General features: G+C 43.5%; 1 protein-coding gene across 1 annotated transcript; it reads right to left on the bottom strand.

Annotated features, from left to right (window-relative positions):
* Window positions 1-1,318: 1,318 nt before the first annotated feature.
* On the bottom strand, window positions 1,319-26,255 carry LOC114789129 (receptor-type tyrosine-protein phosphatase N2-like). The gene is made up of 24 exons (XM_028978242.1): window positions 25,984-26,255; window positions 17,213-17,263; window positions 13,641-13,754; window positions 13,017-13,116; window positions 12,184-12,298; window positions 11,635-12,004; window positions 10,798-10,964; window positions 10,556-10,718; window positions 10,168-10,205; window positions 9,690-10,024; window positions 9,330-9,416; window positions 7,748-7,827; window positions 7,539-7,603; window positions 5,934-6,146; window positions 5,650-5,835; window positions 5,197-5,344; window positions 5,041-5,114; window positions 4,613-4,690; window positions 4,307-4,426; window positions 3,654-3,820; window positions 2,473-2,526; window positions 2,027-2,091; window positions 1,869-1,942; window positions 1,319-1,717 (listed from the first exon to the last, which is right to left on the bottom strand). The coding sequence occupies exons 1-24, from the start codon at window positions 26,048-26,050 to the stop codon at window positions 1,646-1,648; spliced, it is 3,003 nt and encodes a 1,000-aa protein (XP_028834075.1). The 5' UTR covers window positions 26,051-26,255; the 3' UTR covers window positions 1,319-1,645.

Below are 26,255 nucleotides of genomic sequence, written 5' to 3'. Positions count from 1 at the left end.
GGTGCAAAATAACTGCCCATAAACTGAGAAAAATCAAGCGTGCAGCTGCCAAGATGCCACTTGCCACCAGTTTGGCCATATTTCAGAGCTTCAACATCACTGGAGTGCCCAAAAGCACAAGGTGTGCAATACTCAGAGACATGGCCAAGGTAAGAAAGGCTGAAAGACGACAACCACTGAACAAGACACACAAGCTGAAACGTCAAGACTGGGCCAAGAAATATCACAAGACTGATTTTTCTAAGGTTTTATGGACTGATGAAATGAGAGTGAGTCTTGATGGGCCAGATGGATGGGCCCGTGGCTGGATTGGTAAAGGGCAGAGAGCTCCAGTCCGACTCAGACGAGAGCAAGGTGGAGGTGGAGTACTGGTTTGGGCTGGTATCAAAGATGAGCTTGTGGGGCCTTTTCGGCTGAGGATGGAGTCCCAGTCCTACTGCCAGTTTCTGGAAGACACCTTCAAGCAGTGGTACAGGAAGAAGTCTGCATCCTTCAAGAAAAACATGATTTTCATGCAGGACAATGCTCCAGTGCAGGACAAGTACTCCACAGCATGGCTGGCAAGAAAGGGTATAAAAGAAGAAAAACTAATGACATGGCCTCCTTGTTCACCTGATCTGAACCCCATTGAGAATCTGTGGTCCATCATCAAATGTGAGATTTACAAGGAGGGAAAACAGTACACCTCTCTGAACAGTGTCTGGGAGGCTGTGGTTGCTGCTGCACGCAATGTTGATGGAGAACAGATCAAAACACTGACAGAATCCATGGATGGCAGGCTTTTGAGTGTCCTTGCAAAGAAATGTGGCTATATTGGTTGCTGATTTGTTTTTGAATGTCAGAAATGTATATTTGTGAATGTGGAGATGTTATATTGGTTTCACTGGTAAAAATAAATAATGGAAATGGGTATATATTTGTTTTTTGTTAAGTTGCCTAATAATTATGCACAGTAATAGTCACCTGCACACACAGATATCCCCCTAAAATAGCTAAAAATAAACTAAAAACTACTTCCAAAAACATTCAGCTTTGATATTAATGAGTTTTTTGGGTTCATTGAGAACATGGTTGTTCAATAATAAAATGATTCCTCAAAAATACAACTTGCCTAATAATTCTGCACTCCCTGTATATCCCAGCCCTAAACGCAACTTCTGTGACTTCCATTAACAATTTACCTTCATCTGGAAAATTGATGCCAGATCTACAGTTTTTTTTTTTTTTTTTTTTTATATACATGAAATATACCAAAAGTGGGTTGCAGATTCATGACAGGAGCTCATCAGAACTGTCACCGCATGAATGACATGGATTGTAGAGATTAATTGCTTTTAATAGTTTTTTTTCACAGGGAACAATAGACATACTTACATTTCAAATCAAAACCGCAGAACACTTACTGAACCAGGCACTGTACATAAATATATATCCAAAACAATATACCTCTATTGTTATATACCAGTTTCATCACAGAGAGAATCCGAATCAGCAAAATAGCTCTTGCACTACATAATCTACATACATAGAAATATAGAGAGATGAGGTAAGGGCAATATATACAGGTAAGAAGAGAGAAGAGGGGTGCAACACAGAGCTTTACAGGAAACCACAGAGAAGGAACAAGGAGGTGGGTGCAGGTGCTTCATTGAGGCAGCGCTTTCAGAATGGCGTTCACCTCCTCGGCCACTGCCGTCAGTGCAAACTGAAACTGCTCCTGATAGAGAAAGTTAGATTTGTTTTAAAGTCAAGATCCATGGAACCCAGACTTGTTGAAAGAAAATGTTAAGGACAACTGATTACATTCCTCAGCATCTCTTGCATATATCACACTCCACAAAGTACACCAATTTTCCCTGTTTCTGTACCTTTGTTTGCACCATGCATGGCCTCTGATCTCTTAGATGCTCTAGTGTGGCAGCGATATCAATCTCCTTGGCACCTGGAGACACACACACACACATCTAGTAAGAACACCCTCTAAATGACATGGACATGGATGAAAGTGGGAAGCAGGGGCTATTACCTTTGGCCATCTTGTTGAGAACCATGTCAATCAGAATATATGTTCCAGTTCTCCCTGCTCCATCACTGTGCCAGAGAGACCCAGTTAAATGTACATTATGCATTGACGTGCTCAACAAGGGGCTTATTTGCTAGTGTAAGGCATCCTCAGGATTTTCATATATAAATAGATCAAACAAGAAAAAATTATGTTTGAGCATGTGATGTATTGATGGCTAGAATGAGGAAGTATTGTGCATGAGAGCTGTCCATCATCAGGCTTCTCCTATTTAAATAGTGTAATTGTGTATAGTTTGTCATCTTCAAGATAGTTTGTCATCTTCAAACTACAGATAACTACAGTACCAAGTGATTTCACCTGAGGACGTCTGATCATACACTGGCGAACTAGCCAGTTCAAGCAACTTCTAAGAAGTAAAAACTGCGTTTTAAAAAGTATGTGCTCACCTGCAGTGAACTATGACTGGACACGAACGTCCTCTGTAGCACTTATTCACTTTTCTGAGAGAGAAAGAGAGAATTTATAACACAAATCTAAGACTTCACATAGACTGACTCAGTAGTGATGTGATCTGTCATACACACCCCGCAATACATCATAAAGTGACATCCCAGGAAGATCAAAACCCTAAGCCACCAAGCACATGAACCGAAGGAAGGCACCAAAGACAGAGAAGGGAAATATCCAGCCAAATCACAGGTCAGAGGTGAAAAGGTCAGCGGTCAGAAAGGCTCAGTCGGGGAAGAATGCCCCAGGTAACAGTTGCCTGGTTACGGTTGCCAATGATCACTTTTGTGACTATGCAACTGGGCCCATATCACTAGCTGCAACATCACAGAAATGACACTGGAAACCGCCAGTTAGCAGACAAAAGGATACGGAAAGTACAGATGGGGGTCATGTCTGCCTTGAGAGGCTGTGGACGGTTTGTTAGTAGCCCCACAAAGTCATAGTTCTACCTTTGGGTCTCTATGCTGCCAAAGTGTAAGTAAAGCAGAAATGTGAATGTCAGCTTGGGAAAAAATGAAGAAAATCAATGTGTCTTTGCACAATCTGTGTCCATGTGAAAAAGTTTCCAGCCACAGTGGCCACCACATTTCTTATTGTTTAGACATTTTAAGTCACTGGTAACAATGTCATAAGCACCACAAAAGCATTCAACTACAATAACTGTAGGCTGTATGGGAGAGTCTGTTATCACTACAGCAGATTTCCTCATGAATGGAATGGAAGTGGAGGAAAATACTGTAGTGAAAACACTGCAGTTATTGATATGAGCTTTACTGATGCTTAAGGGCGCTTAGGACATTGTTCTATGAGCTTCAGTAAACATGAAGACAGGGGAAGAGAGGAGAAGAGGGATGGAGAGAGGCAGACATCTCCAAAAAGGAGGACAAGATCCAACAGTCAGTACTGCGGAAATCCCATTGGAGTGTGTTCCGATAGGATGCATGTACATTCTGTTTTTATATCTTTTATACCGTTTTATACCTAACATATAAACTCTAAATGCCTAAATATAGCCCTAAGCCTAACATCAGTTAACTTTAAATCATTGTAATATAAATGAACATTTATCCTGGTGGGGACCTTTTGCCCAGGAAGATGCAGACACACATAGCCCTACCTGCGGAAATCGAGTAAGGCCTGGCTGGATTCTGGGACACTCTGGTTGAGCCAGGTGTGATAGTTGAACTGAGTGACAGTTCTGGTCTCGTTGGTCTGCATGTTCTTTAGATAGAAGCTTCGCACCAGGAAGTCCTCACACCACACATGCTCCGAGACCAGGTTCACCTATGGCACAGACACACATACAGGAATATTAATTCTAAATAAAAAATGCAATGATAAGAATGTTCACAAAAATGATGAGCATTTAATTACATTTACATTTACATTTACGGCATTTATCAGACGCCCTTATCCAGAGCGACTTACAATCAGTAGTTACAGGGACAGTCCCCCCCTGGAGCAACTTAGGGTTAAGTGTCTTGCTCGGGGACACAATGGTAGTAAGCGGGACTTGAACCCGGGTCTTCTGGCTCATAGGCGAGTGTGTTACCCCTAGGCCACTACCATCCCATTACCATTTAATCTCTGAATATATGGAGGTCCCTTAAAAAACACAATTTCCAAGCATTTTCTCCATGCAATTACTGTGCTAATTAAACATTTTAATAATAAAATAAAAACTTTATTATTTTATTATACTTGGGGTTTAAAATATTGAAAACGTTTATATGTATGTGTGTACATACACACACACACACACACACAAACCTCATAGATATGGTAGAGGTTAGAGCCCTCATCGGGCCAGTAATGGTAGCACTGCTTCACTCCTCCCTCCGACAGAGGAGTCAGCATGACGATCACCACACAGCCGCTCTCCCACACCATCTAAAAATTAACACACACACACACACACACACACATGCGCACGCACGCACACACACACACACACACACACACACACACACACACACACTCACATCCTTAGAGCAGCTATGTCATTTTTATTACACTTCACGTTGACAGAATATAAGCAGGGGTCCTGCGCCCTACAATTTTAATTTGAGCACATACCTGCCAGAAGTCAGCTACTGTGGAAGGCAGAGGACCCTGTGTGGCAATGTAGGCAGGAAACCGAGGATCATGGTCCATCTGTGAGAGAGAAAGAGAGACAGTAACAGACAATGGTTTGAAAGTGAAAATAAAGTGAATTGATTGTCATTGTGAAACACTGCAGCACAGCACGGTGCACACAACAAAATGTGTCCTCTGCTTATAATCATCACCCTTAGTGAGAGGTGTTACTTGTCAAATGCACTTGTTATAGTTGATTTAAAAGTTCTATTTAACTTCTTGAAGCCACTGTGTGTATTTCTGCAAAACTTAACAAATGAGAGTCAATGCCACTGAACATCATTATAAAGAGTGCACATGAGCCAGGACTCATCACCTAGAAAGGAGCTGAGAAGTCAGAGAAACTGTTAATGAGCCTGTGCACTCACAATAGGGCTGGCGTTGATGTAGTCTGAGTTCCCCTGGCTGTTCTCAATGCGTAGTTTGATTCGGGAATGATCATCTGAAACACAAGCATGTCAGCCAATGGACAAGTTCCTTTTATATGTTAAAACTCCAGATACAATGGCCATTTTTAGACTTACAGGCCACTACAGTGCTGGATCGGTTTTTCTTGGTATTTGAATCTCGCAGGCCAATGGTTGTTGCATTAGGCTCCGCCTGATATGCACAAAGCCCCTCCCACTCACGCTCCAATCGATCCTTGTTCTTCAAGTGGTCCTCCATGTATGACTATGTAAAAAGCATAGATGAGCATAGATGAGATAAGAACAATCCCATTACTTAGTGCTGATACTGCTGTATTTTTCAGTGTGTGTAAATCCAGTCTGCCGGCGTGGATGCATAATGTACATGCATAATCCCATGTAATACATTTAAACTGCAAACATCATCTAATCATTCAATTCGCAAACTCATTTATCAGTCGTTTTCAATCAGCACCATGCAGTGATGTGGAAAGAAGTATGCAAATGTGTGCCAGTGTGGAACATAGACAAGTGTGTGGACTGTAGGCTATAAATATAGCATGTGCGCACCAATATCATATGTCCTGTTGAAATGTCCATGTTGGAATGGGCAGGTTCTTCGCTCCAGGAGGAGATGCTTGCGCGGGCTGAAGGACTGGTCATCTGTCCATCGCTCAGCTGAGACGACACGCTGTTTAAGCGAGACTCTGCCCTCTCCACTGGAGGCTTCACTGCCATTCGCTGCCGACACAGCTCCTACAGACATCGAGGGCAAGGCAGACAGCAGGAAGAAGCCCATGTATAAAAGAGAAATATGAAAAATCACTCTTTTACAGAAGAGAAATCCCACTTACCTGATAGGTGGCAGTGGTGTCGGTGGTTGGATCTGTCCCCAGATTGGTGAGCTTCTCTTTGAGCTTGTGATGTGAGCGGTGCCGCAGGCAGTACACCACAGCAGAGGCCAGCAGTACACCAGCGATACACACCAGAGAAATGACCGTCAGGATCAGGAACTTGGTGGACTCTGCTTTGCTGTATTTGGTGGGCAGCTGCTTCAGTTTGCTCTTCTACATGCAACACAAAATAATCAAGAGAGTAAAAACATTGGTTGGTTGGTTATTAGTCTCCCTGAGCAAGACACTTAACCCGAAATTGCTCCGGGGGGGGACTGTCCCTGTAACTACCCATTGTAAATCGCTGTGGATAAGGGCGTCTGATAAATGCTGTACATTTAATACAGTTAATTAATTGTAGAAAACTGGTCACAAATTGTTCTATTTGGATAAAGTGGAAAACGTTTTTAGCGGAAATGACCTCATGACCCGGCGTGCACAATGGTTGTTGCATATGCAATCTAAAACCCGGAGGAAATGAATGATAACTGTCTTTCCACAGGTTGAACTGATACGAATGTAAGAAGCTGTTCTTATATGTTATTGCTATATGTGTCGTAAAAAAGACTCTCTTGTCTATCCTGAAAAGGCTTGGAATTTGGGGCTCAGCATGGTTTTCTGTTCTTGCCCAGTAATACAACGCTTTTGGAAGGATGTGGCAAGGATTTCGGTAAAAACTGTGGGGTTTAATATTGGCATGACATTTACCTCTCTGTTCCATGGTCATATCACTGAATAAGCTAGCAGGGATGTTGCTTCTATTAGCAGCTGGGAAAAAGGCAATTACAAAATGCTGGCTCCAGAAGTATAGCCCTACAAGCAGCCTTTACATTAACATTACAAACCACATGCATTTGCTTGAACAGATGACATACAATATATGGCTTCTAACGGAACTGTGCCTGTCTCCTTGTACATTTTTTCCTTTACTTTCCTTCATAATCCACATCCCAAAACCTCCCTTTTTTAACATTTATCTTATTTATTTTATATTTTTATCTTTGTCTTTTGTTGCTATTATCTTTGACCTGTATGTTGTTCCTCCTGTAAAAATGTTTTAAAAAAGATTTTCTGCCTTAGTAAAATATAACAAAACAAAGCTGCATTTATATGAAGTGAAAGTGTGAAAGTGAAGTTCTTGTCATTGTGAAATGCACAGCACCCTATGCATTTAACTCATCACCCTTAGTGAGCAGTGGGCAGCCACGACAGACTTGAGCCTGTGCAGGAAGGCCATGCCATGAACTCTCCCCTCAACGGAAGGACAACAGACAAGATGGAGCACTCCAGACAGAACCCAGATTAAGAAATTTGTGTGTGACCCTGAGTGTGCGCTACTGCGGGAAATATAAACACAGCTGGAACAGAGAAATTGGCATATCGCGGAGTGCAGGCTTGCACGCTGGATTTGGGTAATTTGCTTTTATGCTTCCACTAATAATCATAGACATAGCAAAGTCTTTTGCCTTTATTAGTCTAGAAAGGCAATTTATGTATGTGAAGTTCAGCCTGAACTGTTGTGCAGCAACAAAGGCAGACAGACAGACAGAGAGAATTACAACTTACATCAGTCACTCCTGCCTCCAGTATCTTCAGTTTGGCCTCCTTCTCCAGAGCATCCTTCTGACGAACTGACAATTGAGAACAATAGAGGTACATGCACATGCTACATTGATATACACACAAAACGGTGCTAAACTGATGCACCTTGCTGATTTGAAACCGTGAAACATGACCAATGCACAACATTATAATCATTAATGTTGACAAGTTACCAGCTACATTGGCCACATCTTCTGTAGAGATGTTCTGAGCATTTGATCGTATCCTGAAGATCACAGCAGGACCCACAAATCTGTATACAAACACCAAACACATCATATGTAGACTGTGTACTTGGGTATATGTATATAAATGACACCAAGGGGGGAGTTCAGGCTGCTGGAGATTATGTGGATCTGATAATCATGGTCAGCTCTGTAACTCCATTTTGGATGGAGATTCACAAAAACCTGCATGCTATGTTTGAGACTGACATTCTACTCAGATGTGAATTGCAATATCTAGGAAAAATACCACTTGAAAAATGACCACCACAATTATGTCCAGGACAGAATCCTGGTGGCGATACTTCTACTAGCAGCCAAAACAGGCATAACAAAGAAATGGCAAAAACCAGAATCACCTACAACTAAGGACTGGACTAAATGGACTAGGGTTTGCTTATGTAGAGTGACATTTACATTTACAGCATTTATCAGACGCCCTTATCCAGAGCAACTTACAATCAGTAGTTACAGGGACAGTCTCCCTGGAGCAACTTAGGGTTAAGTGTCTTGCTAAGGGACACAATGGTAGTAAGTGGGATTCGAACCCGGGTCTTCTGGTTCATAGGCAAGTGTGTTACCCACTGGGCGAGTGTAGGCGAGTGTGTTACCCACTGGGCTACTACCACTACCACATCTCTGGAAGAAACTACTAAATGTGAATTTGCAAATTTTCTCCATCATTATTATATATTATTATATATAAATTGAAGTCCTGCTGCTTTATCCTAAACACTCCTGGTTTAAGGTAACAGCATGAACAGGAAATAAACAATTATGTAAGATTGAAACGTTAATGAATATGTGGTTATACTGTTGAAGTAACGTCACCTAGGGGGATTATTGATGTCACCTAACATTTGCAGGCTATTTCAGAAAATCTATGAATCTTAAAATGAGTATTTTTACATGCTTATGGCAAATTTGTTATCTTGTTACAGTGGTACCTGTAAGTGAGTGGGATATGTGGATTTTAGCAACTTTGATTAGCGACAAATTGTGATAGCTAAATGAGTGTGTCATAGGCATCTCAAAAACTAAAGGTCTTATGGGATGTCCCTCGTCTGCAGTGGTCACTATCTATCAGAGATGGTCCAAGAGCGAAAAACCATACAGATGAACCATAGGTGGCCAGGACTCACAGGCATACTATCTGGTCTGTGATTTCTGATCTAATAGAACAGCTACAGCTGTTAATCAGGTATTACCTGACGGCAGTGCCCTCTTTCAGCAGGATATTATGTTCTGCCATACTGCAAAATGGTTCAAGAATGGGTTGAGGAACACAGGTGTTGCCTTAGCCTCCAAATCCTGAATAACAGGACTTGCTACTGATGGCCTGGTGCCACAGATACCACACAATACCACTTGGGTCCATCCCTTCACAGGTCAGGGATATTTTGACAAAAAGGGGGTGTCTACTCAATAGGTTGGTGATGTAAATGTTAGGACTGATATTTGCATCTCATGTGCAGACTGAACAAGGATCTATAATTAAAACAGTGTATGTAAACATCTATGGCTCACTCACGAGAGCTCGAGGAAGTCCGTTATCTGGATCTTAGCCCTGCGAGCCAAAATCTCCATTAGCTGCAGACCTTCATCTGTAGGGAGAGCCCTAAAAGAGGTCAACAAGAGACAGAAATAGACAGTCAGGCAAGTGAGGAGGCAATTTGGGTCAGTGAAGAGAAGACCGCCTGTCGCACTGATCAGGACCTCTTAATAGACTCCGAGATAACAGTGGCAGTGGCCGACTGTTCAGACCAACCTGGCTGTTCCAAATCCTGCTATTACCATTATAGCATCAGATAAATAAGCAAAAATGTATGTTATGTAATGGGATTGTTGTCCAATTACATATATTATTAAATAAAAGAACTGGGCCTATTACTCGGTGTCAGTGATGATGTATCCGTATGAGTCATCCTCCTTCCGTCCCCTGGTGGCTGCATTTGATTGGACGTCGAGCTGGAGCTCCTGCGCGGGGGCATGTTTGGTTTCCGAAGCTGCTGGGGGCACCAGCTTCTCCTCGCTGATCCAACCCTGCAGCTGCTGCACCTCGGCCACGCGCTCCAGGGGAGCTGCTTTCTTCTGCGTCACGCGACTGTGCACCATCTCCACGGAAACACCCTGACCCCTCACCCCTCGCAGCTGCGATGAGGGTGGGCCGTCAGACAAAGCTGTGCGATCCAGATATTCCAGAAGCTTGCCCAGCAGGACCACTCCCTGATCAAAAATAAACAGATACAGTTACTATATAGAACAAATTACCGATCTAAACATGCATAAAATTTTTTATTTCCAGTCAAATTCATATTTTGTGGGTATACATGTGTGGTGGCATGGGAGTGTAAAAATAAGCTGCATACTCTATCATCTGTACTTCTCTCTTCCTCATGTCGTCTCTCTGTCAGAACACACAAAATCAATATAGTTACACATAGTTTAAAACAACATATTATAATAGATGCAATTGCAGGCGCAGGACATTCACAAGAATACCATCATGAATTTGAAGTGTCAGCACATGTGCTCTTTTATGTACATGTTTGAGGGGACAGTAGATTTACCCCGTTATAGAAGCTGTACACCGACTATTTTACATTTTATCAATCTTCAGTGCTGTCCCAAGGAAAGATATATTAACAGAAATGCAAAGGGTGTACATACTTTTGTGAGATACTGTACCTGAGTATGAGTACTCTCGTGTGTGTCATGTATTTCTGTATATGTGTGTGTGTGAGTGCATAGCTCTACCTTCTGCTGGTGGATGCTGGGTGGATGAAGGCTGAGTTGGTGGCACCTCCACAACCTCCCCTTCACTAGGCTGGTCAGCTGCTGTCTGTTCCTGATCCTCCTCTTGGTCCTGGTACAGGTCACTGTCTCCTGTTTCCTGGTACAACTGCTCCTCAGCTGGCTCCTGTAATTTATTTTACACTCACTTTGCTGTAACTGGTGACTGACACCAAACTTTAAAATAACTTCCATACGTCATGCACCTCTTGGTCATCCAAAGCCCTGTCCTTCTTCCTGAACCCAGGCTGCTCCACTGCTGGTAGGGCATCGGTGATCAGACCAGCCAGCTGGTTCAGCTCCTCTGGGCCAAGGCTTTCCACGTCTACATTATGCCTTCCCACGTTCCGCAGAACATTCTGGATAAAGGTCTCTGGTTGTGTGGAGGTGGAGAGTGGATAATACAGAGATTAAAAATAGATTTGAGTTGAGTACAGTTAGATGCATTGTGAAAAAGATACACTAGATGGCACTATAATATAATACAATAAATCACAAACAATATGCTTGTTTAACACCGAATGCCATTCCTGATGCAACCCTCCCCATTTACCCAGGCTTGGGACCGGCACCAAGAAATACACGGTCCTCAGTGGCTGAGCTCAGTATGCACTGTATCAATCCTAATCAATATAGACACAAAATAGACACACTTGTCTATTTTTTTTAATAGATGTATTAATGGGCAAGTATTATTATTACAGATCATACTTAGGACTGAGACATGTAGGAAAATTTAAAATACTGAATTGAGCCAAACTGAAAACCAGTAAACTGTTATATAGTTCAGGTCAATGTAATGTAATAGTGTGGGCTAACTCACTTAGCGCACTAGGCATGCAGGTGCATTAATACTGCATTAACATAATCCCAAGAATCTTTTAAATGCTCATTGGTCATAATTCTGACAAGGTAGACCTCTGTTCATAAAACACACAATGCATTGGGTAATGTGTATGTCAAGACTGATAATGTGTTTCCTTGGATGTTTCAGTAAAATGCATGTGGCTGTATGCAACAACAATAGTACAAATGGCTCATACCATCAATGGGTGTGAGTGGGTCTTTGGCTGCAGCTGGGCTCATTTTAGCCTTAAGAAATAGTCTCTCCACGTTGGTTCTATGTGCCTTGTCTGCCTCCAAAGCTGGCTGCTGATTCTCAAAATTGCTCTCAGTGTCCATGTCATTTGACCGGGTAGGGCGGAGTCTAGAGAATGGACTGTAAAGGTGGGAAGCATCTCCCGCAGCCTGGTCCTCTTTTTGCCATGATGGGGCTGTCTGGTCCAGATATTGTTGCAGGGCGGCCATTAGGAGGAGGGTGCCATCTTGTGGCTCATCAGAGAGCAGGTTGGGAGGAGAAGCCTTGTCGGGATGGTAATAATTCAATGGGCCGTTGTTATGGATACGGTCACTCTGAAGAAACATGAAGAGTGGTTCTTAATGATTTCTAAGCATGGCACAGGCAGAGATGTGGATTGTCTAAAGGTGTGTGTTTTATAAACATATAATAAACATAAAATGTTAATAGCACAACTTCATGTTTGATCAAATTTGGTGTGTCTGTGTGTGAGAATATCTGCTGGTGTATGTACCTTGCTCTTTGGTATAAAACCCATGTTTTGCAAGTATTTCTGCAGACTCTTGCTGAACTCTGCATGTGAGGACTTCAGTCTCTGGTCTCCTGTGGCAACAGCCTGGTCCATCATCCTATCCAATTGCGAGAAAGAGACAGGAAGCTTCATTCAAAATGTGCCAGATGCTCTAACTCTCTACAAAGTATGGGCTTAACACTGTAATGAAATTAAATGCAAACTAACTGTGCGCTACATATGCTAAACTGTAGTATGTTGTCCTGTATTTTTGTGTTTTGCACCACACGTTGTTCAGAATTAAGCAGTCTTGTTTTTTGTGTGTACCATAACTGCTGGATCCGAATGTCATGGTTCTATGATTCTATAAATCGTGTATGCTAAATAAACGTGATGTAATATGACATGACTTACGTTTCATCTGTGTTTCAGTCACAGAGACTAAGGTGATCCTTTTAAGGACATCAGTAACAAATCTCTCAAGTGACTCCCCATACTACACTATACACAACCTCATAAGCATTAACAAATGTGTTGTGGAGCATTTACATTTTAGGTGACACCCTTATCCAGAGCACCTTACAATCAGTAATTACAGTGACAGTCCCCCCTGGAGACACTCAGGGTTAAGTGTCTTGCTCAGGGACACAATGGTAATAAGTGGGATTTGAACCTGTAACTTTGTGGTCTTCTGGTTCATAAACAAGGATGTTAGCTTATACCATCCTTCTTATAACTTGTTAGTTTGTTTTTTATGCAAAATGAATAAAAAGGTAAATACGACTGAGGAAAATGAGGAGGTGTAGCTATAAATCTACATCACAGACATAACTCACCTGGATTTTGTGGCCTCTGGGCTTGTGAGTGGAATCTTTTGAAGCTTGGAAAATTCTCTAGACAGGACCTGCTGAGTGGTCTCATCCTCCCATGTTAACCCTGTGCATGTGCACACGCACACATTTTTGTTCGGTAGACATAATACAAAAATCACATGCATTATGTTCAAATTATAGCTACATTCTCTAACACCTGATGTACACAAATGATGTACATAAATGATATGTCGATAATAAAATGCAGAGATCACAAATATTCACAACTCGAAATCTACCGGGGACTCTGGGCCAGGTTTTCCATGTGTTCACTGATTGTGTATATAAATGTATGCTGAATGTGTCTAGTCAATGTGGAAGCACTGATGTTGTCAAATGATTATTATATATGTAATATATAGTTTGTGCTGTATATATAGACACACAGACACATGGCATTGTAATTTGGCAGCACACTCAAACACACACACAGTTATTTGGCAGAGGTATGTGCCAGCAACAGATGGAAACGTGAAACACAGTTCAGACCCCCCACCAGTTTGTCTGTGTGAGTGTATCTGGGGCGGACAGGCAGACTACATAGACAGACACACACACCGACAAACTCCAGCGATGGCGTCACGTTACCTCTGTGAGACAACTTCTGTAGAAGGGTCCTTAAGCGCTGGATCAGTGGTGCTGTGATGTCATATGTGTAAGCACCTGTTACCGGCGGAGACTGACAACGGCCAAACACAGCATCTGCAAAAAATGAGACATACTTATATAGTAAAAAAACTGCACAAGCTGTTTATTTATTTTGAGATATATATATACACACACACACACACACACACACACACACACACATATATATGTGTGTGTGTGTGTGTGTGTGTAAATAAAATGAAATGTATTGTGTGTGTATAAAAATGTGTCCACCAGACTACAACATCCATAATTAATTCAAGCATATGGACAAACTCACTCTCCCACTCCCTCTCTGTCCAGTCACATTTTAACATCTGAAAAGGCGTGAAAAGGCGTGTGAGTGCATGTAAGGCGTGTGAGTGCATGTAAGTCTGAGATGAAGCTTGGGTTTGTACATTATACGGGTTGCATAAATTTCACATTGATTCATGAATGAATGAAACCTCTGCAGGTCACATGGCCTCCTCACTATCTCACCTTAAACTGGGTTATTCAAATAGGGTTGATGGAAGCAGGAGTCACACACACACCTACAGCGTTGCTAAGCAACAAAACATACTCTGATTCATCTGACTGTTCACAAACCACGTGTGTGTGTGTGTGTGTGTGTGTGTGTCTGTGTGTGAGTATGCTGTGTGCACAAGAGCCCAGAGCTCAGCTCTGAGCCTGAAAAAAAAATCCCATTTTAAACCCATACAAAGTGTTCAGCGTGTTTGTGTGACGTGTGAAATGTGTGTTCCTCCATCTGTTGCTTGTGTGTATATTCTGTGTGTATATTGTGTGTAATACATCAATAATTAAATGAAAATGGGTCATGAATTATTAACAATGAGAAATTCAAACAGCATTAATTAATCCAATATGACAGGAATTATAAAAATCATTATTTATTACTTGTGTTTTATTTTTGGATCTAGACTGTGTCCTTTCCAACATTCAGTACGATTCAGTATACTTTACCCATTACATATTCAGATTTAGTATACCCTGCTTTGAAGTAATCTGCTTTAATTTCCCATTTTAAATAATTCATGACAATTTATCATTTAATTATTGATTAATTTATTTATTTCAATTTGGTACTCGTAGCACTCCTTACTTTTTTTTAAAATACACCTGTGTTCCTCACTTAGGTTCTGATTATCATATTCCAGCAGCATCCAACTTTAATATCTCTTTAAATCTCCTCAGATCTCCAGCACACCTGCAGTCTCAGCCATTTCACAATCTAATATCCTGCCACTAGCAACAGTGGTATAATTATACTGAGACATGAAGGTACTAGTGTGGTGTGATGCACATAAGGGATAAACCATTCTTTACACAAGCACAAAATCTAATTTCTGCCCAGCATTAACATAGCAAGAAGAAAAGCTGCAGCTGGGAAACTCAGATCCAGCTGATCTAGGTGGTTTCCAAGCAACAAGCACCGTAGGGTGACAAACTCAGACACACACACATTCACAATTTATACGGCACAGATTGAGGTAGCATCTTTCATTTCATTAAGGATCCACTCCATGGAGCAAACCAGAATCCAGATAACATACGGGAAGTAGGGAGTACCACAAATCACCAGAGAGCTAATAGAGCAACAGAAACAAAATAGGCAGGACGTGTGGGTGGATCACACACACACAGAGCTAAGACTATATCAGGCAGATGTCAATTTATAGCATTGTGGTTAATAAGAGGAAAGAATCATATTCATTAAAAACATTTTGATCATGTGTGGCTTTAAATCATCCAGAATGAAGAAGAAATGTGTGTGTGAGAGATGTCAGTCATTAGCCATCACTCAGTTTATAAAAAAACTTTTCTTATTATAATGGCAACCTTAACAACAACACCATGCTTAACACACATTACTGTACTTGAAATAGTGGCCAAAAAAGGGTTCTGTCATGGTCATCTTCTCTTCACAAGAGCATTCAGTGTCACCTGTCACCTGATCCCCAGCCTCACCTGGCTTTCAGTTATTTCACCTGGCCTGGTCAAGCTGAGTATATACACTGTCCTAGACCAGGGATGTGAGAGTAATGAAAAAATAAAAAGTATAAAGGTACAAAATAGTAAAAAGAAAATATAAATAAACAAGTCAAGTATTACTAATAATCCAATTTAAACAATACAGTTCAGTTTCACGTTGTATCCAGATGAGGTAGGAAGGTAGAATGTTTGTCTTTGTGCAATGTTATGTGCAAGAGAGAGAGAGAGAGAGAGAGAGAGAATTTGTCTTAGTACATGTGTGTGCAATGCATGTGCAATGTATGTGCAAGCCTGCGCCGCTGTGATTTGTGCAACAAATGCTATAAACTTGCCCAAAGGTAAATATTTTATGCTAATGAATGTAGATTTGTCCATCCGTTGCATTTATTATTACTACCTTATGTATGGGCAAGGTGTGTTTTGAGATGTAACCTATCAGTGTGTGTCTGTGTGTGTGTGTGTGTGTGTGTGTGTGTGTGTGTGGCACGTGCGGGAGGGGTGAATTACTTGAGTGAGATCTTGTTCAGTTAAGGTGCTGTAACTTTGACAAAGTACTTTTATGGTAGGCCATATATACTGCACTACGTTGTCCACGCTGTGTAAAATGGTCCCACACTTTAGACATTTTAAGCCTTTTACGCACACCAGTATCTTCATTTTCCGCCATTGCCATAGTGCTCAAAATAATTCGTGCCTCCTTAAATCTTCCTTAAAAATGTGCTAGTTAAAACAGTCCATATAAAACAATGATACTGGTGCTGCGCAGTAGTCTACAAAGCAGGAGTGATACGATAATAGATGGACTTTGGTGACAAATTAAATGAAGCCTTGAGGCGAAGAATTTTCCTCAAACATTTTTTTGTAATCGAATCATTTGAATTACTGGAATAATCGTACAAGCCCTACAATATTGATAAAAAAAATTGGGATTATCCTTTTGGACATAACTGTGCAGCCCTACCACCTAGTGAACATTGTCAAAGGTTTTAAAAGCTTAAACGATAAGTCGATCATTTTTCATGATATTGTCTAATTGCTGGATTGTTAAGGAGAATAAAACAAATGGTAGTAGCCTAATGGGTAACACACTCGCCTATGAACCAGAAGAGCCAGGTTCAAATCCCACTTACTACCATTGTGTCCATGAGCAAGACACTTAACCCTAAGTTGCTCCAGGGGGGCTGTCCCTGTAACTACTGATTGTAAGTCGTTTGCCCACCCCTGACCTAGGACCTTGGTGATTTCACTGTTAGCCGACTTTTATAGAGAAAATTATACCACAAAGATGGAAAAGTACTAAGACATTTTGTTGTCCCTTGCTGGAGAAATGCTTAAATTAAATCTAATTATAAGGAACCTAAAGGGGCCAAATATTTTGCTGGCAATTAATGTTAGGTTCAGTGGTATGAGCTCAGTTTAGCGTTATAATCTATGTATAATCTATACATACATAACCTATATATATGTGTGTGTGTGTGTGTGAGAGAGAGAGAGAGAGAGAGAGAGAGAGAGAGATTTACCATTGATGCAGATCTCATAATCTTCACAAAGTTCACTCTCAAACAGACAACCTGCAAGAAGAGAAAAGCAATCAGAAGTTACAAAAATCCATAAAACACAGAGGGGTTTTCCTTCTCCTTCCCCATTGCATCCATCTGAAACAAATTTAATCACAGGGGAGAGTGAAGAGGGGAGAGGTGGAGAATTAAAGCGATACACTTCCAAATATCTTTAATTGTAAGAGAGGGAGATGCTTTCCAACAGCCAAGACGACAAAAGATTGGAAAGACTGATCAATCAGAAAATGATCACACACACACACACACACACACACACACAAAAATGTGCAACTGCAGAAACTCTCAAGTAAGTTTTTGAACAGATTAGTCACCAGTGAGGGCGTATGGCATCATAATGACGCATCACTCTGCTGAGCTCTGATTGGCTGACAAATGTCGTCATTTGCTGCCCACGAAAAATGCCAGGGGGAGATAAGCTAGGAAACATTTCACACACACATACACACATACACACACACACACACACACACACACACACACAGTAAGGCAGTATTACATTGAAAACCCAACACCACCAACGCAGCACTATTTCTAGTACTATTTCAGTACTGTCACTTACATACCAATGTGCAGAATAAATTATCCTCCTATTAATGTTTAGACGAAACCAAGGAAGGAAAACTACTCAGGAGTGTCACGACTACGGACGTACGGGGGAAGGAAGCGCAGAGGTTTGACATGTTGGGAAGGGGTTTTTATTAACAAATAAACAATAAAGAAATACAAATAAACAATGGCGCGGTGGCCGAAAACAGTTTAACGTAAATAATGAACTGAAACAAACCCGTAGGCGTGTGGCGATTGCCAGAACTCAAAACACATAAAACTAAATCAGGTCAAGTTCGTGCAGAGAGTTCACGAAAATGCCAGCGACCCCGAACGGGCGGAAACTTCCGGCATTTATGGGGCGTCAGGATTGGGTTCCGGTGTGGAGCCCAGCTGCAGGCAATCCTGACAGAGCCCCCCCTCCAAGGGCTACGTCCTCGGAGCCCCAACAGTACCATCAGTGGAGGCGGCGGGGCGGACGGCGGCAACCACAGGGCTCCTGCCCTGCTGTATCCTCCCCTTGGAGGACCCGGTCCCTCGGGCTGGCTCCCCGGCGTGGTCAGGCGTGGCGGCCCCGGTCCCTCGGGCTGGCTCCCCGGCGTGGTCCCGCTTGGCGGCCCCGGACCCTCGGCCTGGCTCCCCGGCGTGGTCCCGCTTGGCGGCCCCGGACCCTCGGCCTGGCTCCCCGGCGTGGTCCCGCTTGGCGGCCCCGGACCCTCGGCCTGGCTCCCCGGCGTGGTCCCGCATGGCGGCCCCGGACCCTCGGCCTGGCTCCCCGGCGTGGTCCCGCATGGCGGCCCCGGACCCTCGGCCTGGCTCCCCGGCGTGGTCCCGCCTGGCGGCCCCGGACTCCCGTACCTGCACACAATAATCAGGGCCGATCCATCTGGGTACGTGTGGGCCCTGTCTCCACATGTCCCCTCTGACACGTCTTGTGTCACCCCCTGCACCGCGCAGGGAGATTGTCCCAGAGCCTCTGGCAACTGTTCCAGGCACCCCAGGCTGGTGCCTTCTGGGACTATGCAGCCCCTCTCGCTGCACGGCCCTGGTGCCAAGGGGGGGGCATTGCCAGACCATCCGGCTAGCCCCTTCTGCGTCCGTTGGGACAAGCAGGCCCTCTTCCTGTCTGTCCCAGCTGGGTCCTCATGCCTACCCGGGGGCTCTATGGCGCTCCACCCCTCTGGAGGCAGACGCAGGCCCATGCCTGGCCCGCCCTCCTCACTGGCTACCGGAGGACCCAGCTCCATCGCTTCCCCACCTCCCCTCCCCTCAGGAGGAGTCCCCAACCCGAACTGCACCCCCCCAAAAAATTCTTTGGGGGAGCACCCCCCCCGGCTGGACTTAGGGGTACCTTGGGGCTCGTCCACCTCGCCTTGGACCGGTGCAGTCAGGTTGGGAACTCCCTCCCTGGGGTTCGGCTCTGCTGCTGGGTCACCATCTGGTGGACACAAAGAGGGGAAGTGGGGGCAACATACGGACACATATACCACGCACACACACACAGACAGAGACAGACAGAAGAGAGGGTCGTCTAGTTCCCTCTCTGAGCACTCCGGGACCTCCTCAGGGGGCCCAGCCAGGATCTCGGGAGGCGCGACCTTCTCGTCGCCCGCCAGTGCTTGGTCTTCTTGCCCCGGATCCTGACTGGCGCTGGATGTGGTGGAGGGGCAGAGTTCGATCCCTGGCTCAGGCTCTGGTCGATCAAACTCCGCCCTCAGTCTCTGCTGGAAGTCCCGAAAACTGCTGTCTGTCTCTCCCTGCTGCCAGAGGGTTGTGCTCCAGCCCCATGCTGACCCAAGCAGACACGATAGGATGGTGGTGGTCTTATCAGTGTCTGCTGCCCCACTGAAGGGTCCCAGGACAATTTGGCTGTCCCACACGGGGCTGGGCACGTCGCTGGAGATGGTGGTAGGTGTGTGGTGTGGAGGGGGGTGGACGTCTTCTCCAGCAGGTGTGGACGCTGGTGCTGCGCTGCCATTTCGCTGGGGAACGTCCGGGCAGAGGGAAGGCGGGTCGGCGACTGGAGCAGGAATGGAGGATTCCCTGCGAGGCAGTCCCGGCAGCGCAGTTGCTGGCTGGCGACCTCCCGTCGCCCTCTTCCACCAGCTTTCCTCACACTGCTGGGAGGGACGTGGGTCTCCACGGACCTCGTGACGATCCTGGATGGGCGCGATGGGCGGAGCCATCCCGGCACCGACTGCCCAAACGGCGTCATCCTGGTCGTCGTCAGTGTCCACCTCGTACCCCCGGAAGTCACATGGGTCATCACGGACGCCGCGATGATCTCGGACGCGCACGCTGGGCGGAGCCATCCCGGCACCGACCGCCCACCGAAAATCCACGTCATCATCGCTTTCGTCATCCGTGTCCTCCCACCGGTGACTCCGAGGGTCGTCCACCCTGCGGACATCCTGGACCCATGGCGCGATAAGCTCCCATGGGCAGAACTCTGGCCATTCGGGCTGGAGGCTGCCCACCTCCTCGCTGGAGGAACGCCGCCGTTGTTGTTGCCGCTTCTCACCCCCCTGGAAGTGACGTGGGTCCCCACGGACCTTGCGACGATCGCCGACTGGTGCGATGGGCGGAGCCCAACTCTCGTCTCCCGTGCTCTCGTCGTCGTCCGTGTCGTCCCAGTCCACGGGGAGCCTTGCCAGCAGAGCGCAGAGTTCTTGGCTCGACATGCCGAAGATCGTGGGGGTCGCATCTACTGCGCTCGCTGCCCACGTCACTTCCTCGCTGCTGCCGACGCCAACGTCCTCGCTCCGCCCACTCACCCGCCGACGTTGTCGCTTCCGGGTTTCGCGGAGTTTCCCGGGGGTGACGTCATCACCCGGCGCCGCGTACCACGGCTTCTCGGGGAGAAAACGCTCCACCAGAACGGGCGGCGCGTCTCTCCCCTGCCGTCCGCGTTCGCCGCGCCGGGCTGCGTCCTTCGCGGCGTTTCTTCTCCTCTGCTTTCCACCTCTGCGCTTTTGGGGGGGTCGCTGGCATTCTGTCACGACTACGGACGTACGGGGGAAGGAAGCGCAGAGGTTTGACATGTTGGGAAGGGGTTTTTATTAACAAATAAACAATAAAGAAATACAAATAAACAATGGCGCGGTGGCCGAAAACAGTTTAACGTAAATAATGAACTGAAACAAACCCGTAGGCGTGTGGCGATTGCCAGAACTCAAAACACATAAAACTAAATCAGGTCAAGTTCGTGCAGAGAGTTCACGAAAATGCCAGCGACCCCGAACGGGCGGAAACTTCCGGCATTTATGGGGCGTCAGGATTGGGTTCCGGTGTGGAGCCCAGCTGCAGGCAATCCTGACAAGGAGCAAGATGTTTGCAAGGGTCTACCGAGTTCTTATTTACAGTGTGGTTTCAGGAATACTTTAGATCACATCATAATAGTGGATGAAAGCACCAATATTGTTTTTTTTGTAATATATAGAGAAATGTGAATAAAAGAAGGTGAGCTAGGGCTGTTACAATCATGAAATGAACATTGGCACCATTGAGTTAGAGGAGTTCAATAATAACCTAAAGAAAAATTTTATGGTGAAGAAATATTTCACTCGCATACAGTTTCCTCATTCCACAGCATTCCTCTGCATTACAATTATTGTAGCCACAGTGCAAGTATAGCAAGTATAGTGCAGTAGTAGCTTAGTGCATATCACATGGTGTAAAAATAACTTGTTTTATAGATTTGTATGCTGTGCTCAAGGTAATATCATAAACCTGTCATTTACCACAATAATTTCTGCACAGAACGAACTGCAGGATATTCAGCTAAAAAAAAAACCTTAATCTGGTGTGCTGGTCTACAAACGTAAGCACATGTAAAAATTACAAGAAACATATTCTGTACACATAACTATCACATGCATATGATCTTAAATCTGTTGTTACTGTGTGGAATGCAATACTGTCAATTCTAGGGGTGTTAGAAATATATCGCAATATTTTACGTGGTGATATTGTATCAATACAGGGACATCAAAAATTGATATTTTTGTATATGAAAATATGGTGCTGGCTCAGTCCTTTACAAGCACCACACACCAGCCTTACATAACTGACTCGGCGCTTAAATATCTTCTTTTCAATCTCATGCATTTTATCATAACATTTTTTTGTGTCCACTAGTTCAGTGTGTTAAAATGCAAAGACAATACAGTTAAAATTCAGGTCTACGTTATGTTGTTTGGTTGTTTTGTGCTGCTGTGTATCACAAGTGACAATCACTTCACTTTCTAAGAATTATTAATGTGTTATGATCCACCCGGATACACAGCATCTTATTTATAAGCTGTTTTTACACTTTCAGTGAACTGTAGAATATCCCAATATGTACAGCATCACAATATACTGAAATATAATCATGTATCGTGAGATTCTTGCCAATACACACCCTTAATCAATACTATATGCAATATATTTATGTTTATGTTTTAATAATGTGAGTTCAGACAGGAACTGTATGGGACCAGGAACAGGTTTACTGGGAAGAAATGTGAGAGAGAATTAGCAAATGGAACAAACACAAAAAAAATCTTGATTTGTGCAATTCCACTTATTTGCGCTGAGTAAACTCATACTCATATCTGTAGAGGTCACCTTCAGCTGAAAGATTGCACCCACTGAATGTTCATAAATGTTCATGTTAAATACACCTGAACATTCACTGGGTGCAATCTGTCAGATGTCACAATCACACACACTCATATATATATATATATATATATATATATATATATGTGTGTGTGTGTGTGTGTGTGTGTGTGTGTGTGTGTGTGTGTGTGTGTGTGTGTGTGTATATTTGCGCCCATTTAATTTTTTAAAGTCAAATATTTAAGCTCACATGGTACCAGGAGCATTTTAGGGAGGTCTTGACATGCCAGAACTTGATAATTTAATGGTTTCCTTTGTCTAAACACCCCACTCCTGTGAATTGTGTGTATGTCCAACTGTGTACACTGCTTGGATTTGTATATACAAGTTCATGGATACTTGAATTTCTATCATTCTATCATTCTATCTGTCTCTCTACTTAATTACATATGGTATATCATCCTGTTATATATTATAATTTAAATTGAGTTTGAGTTGCCACATCCAATAAAAAAATCAACATTGTTTGAAACACTTCCTAGTAACTCTGGGTCCATTTTGTACTAAACCATAATTAGACCAAGATGAACCTTTGCTACTGGACAATTTTGTTGGAATTCTAGAAACCTCTTTTTGTTTCTAACAGACCTCCACATTTACATTAGGACAAATTAGCTGGACAATTGTTCTTCAAGAAAAAGCCCGTTTGATTTCAGCATTTCCATGCAGAATGAAAGCTGTGAGGAGCTTTACCCCACATGGCATGACCCTTTAGGTTTGCAGTGTTCAAATAAAGTATGTATTCAGCATTAACTCTGAGAAAAGGAGGTACAAACAGCACAGCAGCTTCTCATGCTTTTGGTCTAAAACATGTAGACCTACAAGGCCTCAGCAATGTGGGCGTTTTTTTGTTTGTGAGACATTAGTTCTCACTTCCTGCCCTGCTGATCAAACAGCACGTTTAATGAACCTTTCCTGGCATGTGTGTGTGTGAAATAGGACTAAAACATACTCTACAGCCAGGGCGAGTAAAAGGAGACGGATTTTGACAAGCAGGAAACAAAAAAGTTTCCTGGACATATTAGGCACATTTTATTGAAGGAAATACTCTCTTTTTGCCAAAAATATTATGATTATGCTTGATTAACATGATGAAACAGGGCTGAATCAGACGCTTTTCTATGCAGGGTCAGAGACTGGGTACGGGCAGTATATAATATAATACACAATATCCACTCAAATCGATGCAAAAAATATGTAAGGTAATGTAAGTAATGAGAACAGCATATATTAATGCCGGTTTTGAACACAACAATACATATTGTTATGCAGGAGTCAATGTACATTTAATATATCACGTTGGAATATATTAGACAGCTCTGGTTAAATTATCAAAATTATACTTTTTTCAGCCACTGCTGAATATGGACAAATGCAGAGCCAGACAGACTGAAGCTATCATTATTCCTAATAAAAAGGCAGATGGGCTCTTCTGAGCAGAAGTAATAGTTTTGCATTACTGTTACACAAGCCTACTTTCCAGCACAGATGAATTAGTTCAAACAACCCTCATGAATATGACAATATGATGTGGCGTGGCACACATCACAATGAAATGACAAAGATGTAAAAATCCAGCAAAACGAGACATAAATCAGTGTGTGTGTTAATGTCTGACGGTCGGTCCGGCACGTAGGGCAGAAACATATCAATCAGCTACAGGTACTACCCAGCGTTGCTATGGTTACGAGAGCTTGTGCATGACAGGTGACCTTTCCTGGTGCACCTCTCATAGTCCTCATAGTCCCCCGCCCCCCTTAAACAAACATGCGCAGAACACACACACACACACACACATGCGCACGCACACAAACTGGACTCTCCAACTGAAAATGTAATCACGGGAGCTGGGTAGTGTCACACTAATGGACTTTCTGCACTAATAACTGTCGATCAGCAACCACCAAAAGCTCTTTCATTTAGGCGCTACTTCGCTGCTTCCCATTAGGAGAGGATGAGAGAGAGATCAGAGGAGAGAGCTCAACACAAGCACTATTTTTAGAAGCTCCGTTATTGAAAAGATCTAAACAAAACATAAATAAATATATGTACATATATGTATATTGTACAATAAGCCTAGATTTTTCATTAAAGATTTCTTGCATGGACTGTATATTCTTTTATAAATAAAGTACAGACTGTAACTGAATAAGAATGAGGCGTAACTACATTTATATTTATGCAGTAACTGCATGAACCTTGGATTATTAAGTGGTTAATCCTTCAATTAGGTTACAGGTGGGCTTGTCCCATTTTGGTTTTTAATATAATGTTTTACCATGTACAATATTACTGCAGATTTGTATGTACATGACCATTAATTTATTCTAATGCATGTGGCCCTTTTGATTAACAGTTTCACAGTTTTACTCTATCTGCACACAGATACGTATAAAACTGATTTCCAAAAAAGTCAAAAGGACCTCAGGATACACCACGTACCAGAGAGGTTTAAATTCTGATACCCAGGATTATTAATATGGCTTGAATTAATACAACCTGTGATAACAGTGGCATTAGTATGACAGTAGCACATAAAATATAAAAAACATGAGAAATTTTAATGTTTCATGAATGGTACATTATAATAGTTAACACACAATAATCATGGTTAACCTAATTTGATATAGCTTTTATTTTTAGAACCCAGAGTCCTTATCACTCAAACTGCCTATTTAAAACAATTCATCTTTGACTAACTTTGTACAGTAGTGACCAGTGGCAATTTGACTACTCTGCTGCAGATCTTGGTTCCAGCCCAACATATTTATCCAGATGATAATGATATCCAGAGCGTCATGCATGCATATAATGATTATTCAGATACTTATGCATGCTTATAATGATTATTCAGAGCCTTATGCACGTTTATACTGATGATCCAGAGCCTCGTGCATCTTTGTACTGATTATTCAGAGCCTTATGTATGCATAACGATTATCCAGAGCCTTGAATATGTTTATACTGATTACCCAGAGCCTTATGCATGTTTGTACTGATTATGCAGAGCCTTGCTTATAACGATTATCCAGAGCCTTATGCATGTTTATAACGATTATCCAGAGCCTTATGCATGTTTGTACTGATTATGCAGAGCCTTGCTTATAACGATTATCCAGAGCCTTATGCATGCTTATAACGATTATCCAGAGCCTTATGCAAGCATATAACGATTATAATGATTATATAATGCTTATAATGATCATAAAGCGCTTTGATTTCCTGCACTCCCCGTCTGGAGCTGCTCTCCGCAGCTGCCCTCGTGGGCCTGGATACAGACTGGTGAATATTCGGGACACACTGAACCCCCCAGTTTCTGCTCGGTAACGTAACCTCGCCCGGTGCTCCACGGACACACGGCAGCATAAAGCATGACAGCTGCGCGGGTTTATACGTCATTCGCGCGACATGTTCGTACATCACGTCTCCAAGCCTCAGCCGTTCAGAACATTCGGTCCGCACCGACACATCTCCAGACGGTTCCCTCTCCTCACCGGACGTACCTATCTTCCGGTCGGCGCCCGCCGCGCTCAGCAGCACCAGCAGGAGGAGAGAGTAGGGTGGCTCCATCCTCCTCAGCAGCCCATAACACCCACCACCGCTAACCGTCCATTACCGCGAGATGCGCAGAGGAGGATGAGTGTGAGAGAGGAAGAGGAAGAGGAGGAGCGCGGAGGATACGGAGCGACGATCAAGACTCCGTCATCCCTCCTGCAGTCCGCGTGCTCCTCTAATCAGCACCAGAACTGCACCCTGCCTGCCACCCCGCCCAGAG

This window comes from Denticeps clupeoides, chromosome 4 (assembly GCF_900700375.1).
Source record: "Denticeps clupeoides chromosome 4, fDenClu1.1, whole genome shotgun sequence".
Classification (NCBI taxonomy): Eukaryota; Metazoa; Chordata; class Actinopteri; order Clupeiformes; family Denticipitidae; genus Denticeps; species Denticeps clupeoides.
The sequence above is the reverse complement of the archived record's forward strand: the minus strand, read 5'-3'. Positions and strand labels throughout refer to the sequence as shown.